Source organism: Limulus polyphemus, unplaced genomic scaffold (genome assembly GCF_000517525.1).
Source record: "Limulus polyphemus unplaced genomic scaffold, Limulus_polyphemus-2.1.2 Scaffold4088, whole genome shotgun sequence".
NCBI lineage: Eukaryota > Metazoa > Arthropoda > Merostomata > Xiphosura > Limulidae > Limulus > Limulus polyphemus.
Genome location: NW_013669698.1, coordinates 39,498 through 43,002, shown reverse-complemented (window position 1 = coordinate 43,002; position 3,505 = coordinate 39,498). Strand labels below are relative to the sequence as shown.

The following is a 3,505-nucleotide window of genomic DNA, read 5'->3' as shown; positions in this document are numbered from 1 at the left end:
TAGTAAACACAAGGAACTGTTTAGAAACAAATACAAACATTTAAAACTGCTTTATCACTTGTCGCCAAGGTTACTAATGTAGCTAAACCTTAACAAATACTTCGTTATTATAGTAAACACAAGGAACTGTTTAGAAACAAATACAAACATTTAAAACTGCTTTATCACTTGTCGCCAAGGTTACTAATGTAGCTAAACCTTAACAAATACTTCGTTATTATAGTAAACACAAGGAACTGTTTAGAAACAAATACAAACATTTAAAACTGCTTTATCACTTGTCGCCAAGGTTACTAATGTAGCTAAACCTGAACAATACTTCGTTATTGCAATAAACATAAGGAACTGTTTAGAAACAAATACAAACTGTAAAAGTGAACATATCACGTAACTATTTTCTCAGAGATTCTGTAAAAGTGAACATATCACGTCCTATTGGTGATGTCGTCTCAATGTTCAAGGTTTAAAATGTCATCTTCTTCTACGTAATTGAGTCTTTTTTTAACAGGAACAGTCTTTCTTAATTGCAGCTGTTTATCTAAAAAATCCACTTCATAGTATATACTAGCTGGAGTACCCGTTCCTTGGACGGAAGTTATGTGAATTCATGGTTATTGAAAGGTTATCTTACGACATGAAAAGTTGCTTCACTTATATGTAATTTGAAATAACACCCATGAAAACTGCAAAACACAAAATGTCAAACCGCCAGTTTGCATGTATTTCCGCATGGACCCAACAAACCTTCGTGCCGAAGTCGGTGAAGATTCATCACCAGGGGGCGAAGTAATGGTAAAAAACGCCTTTAAAAACCACAAAACGCATAATGCAAAAGTGAAAGTTTGTATGTACCCCCCGCATGGAGCTAATGAACCTCTACACCCTGCGAAGTAGTTACATGGACATGCAACATACAGTACTATTATATTTATATAGAGTTTGTGTTCAACAACGTTTGCTACTAGTCGTATACATAAGTCTGGAAATGGTAAAACTATCTGTTGAAAGTTGAAGCTTTCAGATATTTCTAGAAAAAAGAAAACGCGAGTTTTGAAGTATGATAATCTCACTTAACAGTGAAGTCAACACGGAAATTGTCTATCCAGAAATCCCAGGTTTTGTTAGAAATTTAGAAGATACATTTTTACTTAGTGATCATTCATTAAACTTTGTAAATGACAAAGTAATATTAAATTTTTGTTTCTCAAGAGAACCTTGTGTTTACTATAATAACGAATTATTGTTCAGGTTTAGCTACATTAGTAACCTTGGCGACAACTTATAAAGCAGTTTTAAATGAATCTCTGAGAAAGTAGTTACGTGGTATGTTCACTTTTACAGAATCTCTGAGAAAACTACAGATATATAACACCACACAAGTTAATGTTTTTAAAGTTATTACAACAGATATATAACACCACAGAGGTTAATATGTTTTTAAACTTGTGACAAGAGATGTGTAGCAACGTAGACATGAGTGGGTTTATTTTGGAAAGATATATAGATCATATAATAATGCTTGGAGATGGCTTGAAAAACTTTAATATAAGTTCAACATAACAGCAAATGTTCAACGTTTCAACAAGGTTTTGACATCATCAGGTACGTTGTACATTTGCTGTTATGTTAAACATATATTAAAGTTTTTCTTCATTACCCATTCAAGCCGTCTCTAAGCATTATTAGTCTCGAAGTGGGTTCCTCGTCATCGAATATAGATGATATACAGAATAGATATATTTCAATATAGAGGTTGGAGGCTTTATTTGGGAGTTATAAGAAGATATATACAGCAAGATCCTAAAAATATTTTGCTACAGCTTTTCCCTCTCTCCTCTACCAAAGAAGTTTCTAATTGGCTATTTAACATTGAAGTCACGTGATTTATAGTGCACGTACGTACTTCCTGGTAGCCGTGACGATTTAATACTGGTTTAAACGAATCATAAACATTTAAATGACGTGTCAATGCTATTATAATACATGATTTGAGTGTCTGTGGCTGGATTTTGTGTCTCCTAAGCCTATTTATACTTCCGTCGAGTTTAAAGGCTTACTAAACCACTTGTTGACGACAGCAGTCAGGATGGAGACCCTGCTCTACTGTAACAGCCTCTCTCGCTCTTGGGGTGACACCGGAACTCTTAAGCGACATACGACTCTTGATTTGGATCAGTCCAGGCCTAGTAAGAAATCGAAAATATACACGCCTCTGACTTCACGCGACCTGAATATGTTGAAGCTGAGATCAGCAGAGCTAGAGCGGCTAGACATCGCCCACAATAGACTGACAGAGGAGCAAGAACAGCACGGTGGACGTTTGCTGGATGCTATGAATCAGCCGTATCAAACTATAGCTCTCAGCGCCGTCAACGTGCTGCCACAGACCGTGGATTCTAGCAGTGGTTCCTTTAACGTGCTATCGTGCCAGCTCCCTATCAAATGTGGCCCTGTCAAAGATGAGCCTCTAACCTTTCTCACGCAGTCTCCGTCAGTGTCCACCATCAACATGGAAAATCAGGAGGAGATGAAACTTCAGAGGAAACGACAACGAAACCGAATAGCGGCATCCAACTGTCGTCGTCGAAAACTGGAGCGAATTGCGTACCTGGAGAAGAAGGTTCGTCAGATGAAAGCGGAGAACGACGATTTCTTGTCTCTTGTGATGGGACTACGAGAACAAATGCGTGATCTAAAACAGCGGGCGATGGGACACGTGCAGAATGGCTGCCAAATCTAACACGGCGGGCGATTGGTCACGTGCAAAATGGCTGTCAAATTACATTCTAGGAATCTTCTCCGATATTTTAAGTGAGTGAAACTACTTTCTCAGAGATTCTGTAAAAGTGAACATATCACGTAACTACTTTCTAGGAGATTCTGTAAAAGTGAACATATCACGTAACTACTTTCTCAGAGATTCTGTAAAAGTGAACATACCACGTAACTACTTTCTAGGAGATTATGCAAAAGTGAACATATCACATAACTACTTTCTCAGAGATTCTGTAAAAGTGAACATATCACGTAACTACTTTCTCAGAGATTCTGTAAAAGTGAACATATCACGCAACTACTTTCTCAGAGATTCTGTAAAAGTGAACATACCACGTAACTACTTTCTCAGAGATTCTGTAAAAGTGAACATATCACGTAACTATTTTCTCAGAGATTCTGTAAAAGTGAACATATCACGTAACTATAATAACTTTAAAAACATATAACCTCTGTGGTGTTATATATCTGTTGTAATAACTTTAAAAACATTAACTTCTGTGTGTTATATATCTGTTGTAATAAGTTTAAAAACATTAACTTCTGTGGTGTTATATATCTGTTGTAATAACTTTAAAAACATATTAACTTCTGTGGTGTTATATATCTGTTGTAATAACTTTAAAAAACACATTAACTTCTATGGTGTTATATATCTGTTGTAATAACTTTAAAAACATATAACCTCTGTGGTGTTATATATCTGTTGTAATAACTTTAAAAACATTAA

General features: G+C 35.9%; 1 protein-coding gene across 1 annotated transcript; it reads left to right on the top strand.

Annotated features, from left to right (window-relative positions):
* Positions 1-1,732: 1,732 nt before the first annotated feature.
* Positions 1,733-3,192, top strand: LOC106470565 (transcription factor AP-1-like). The gene has a single exon (XM_013931129.2). It carries the CDS (start codon positions 2,087-2,089, stop codon positions 2,738-2,740), a length of 654 nt encoding a protein of 217 aa, XP_013786583.1. The 5' UTR covers positions 1,733-2,086; the 3' UTR covers positions 2,741-3,192.
* Positions 3,193-3,505: the final 313 nt, after the last annotated feature.

Coding starts and splice junctions, on each gene's coding strand:
- LOC106470565 (XM_013931129.2), top strand. CDS start 2,087: ATGGAGACCCTGCTCTACTGTAACAGCCTCTCTCGCTCTTGGGGTGAC.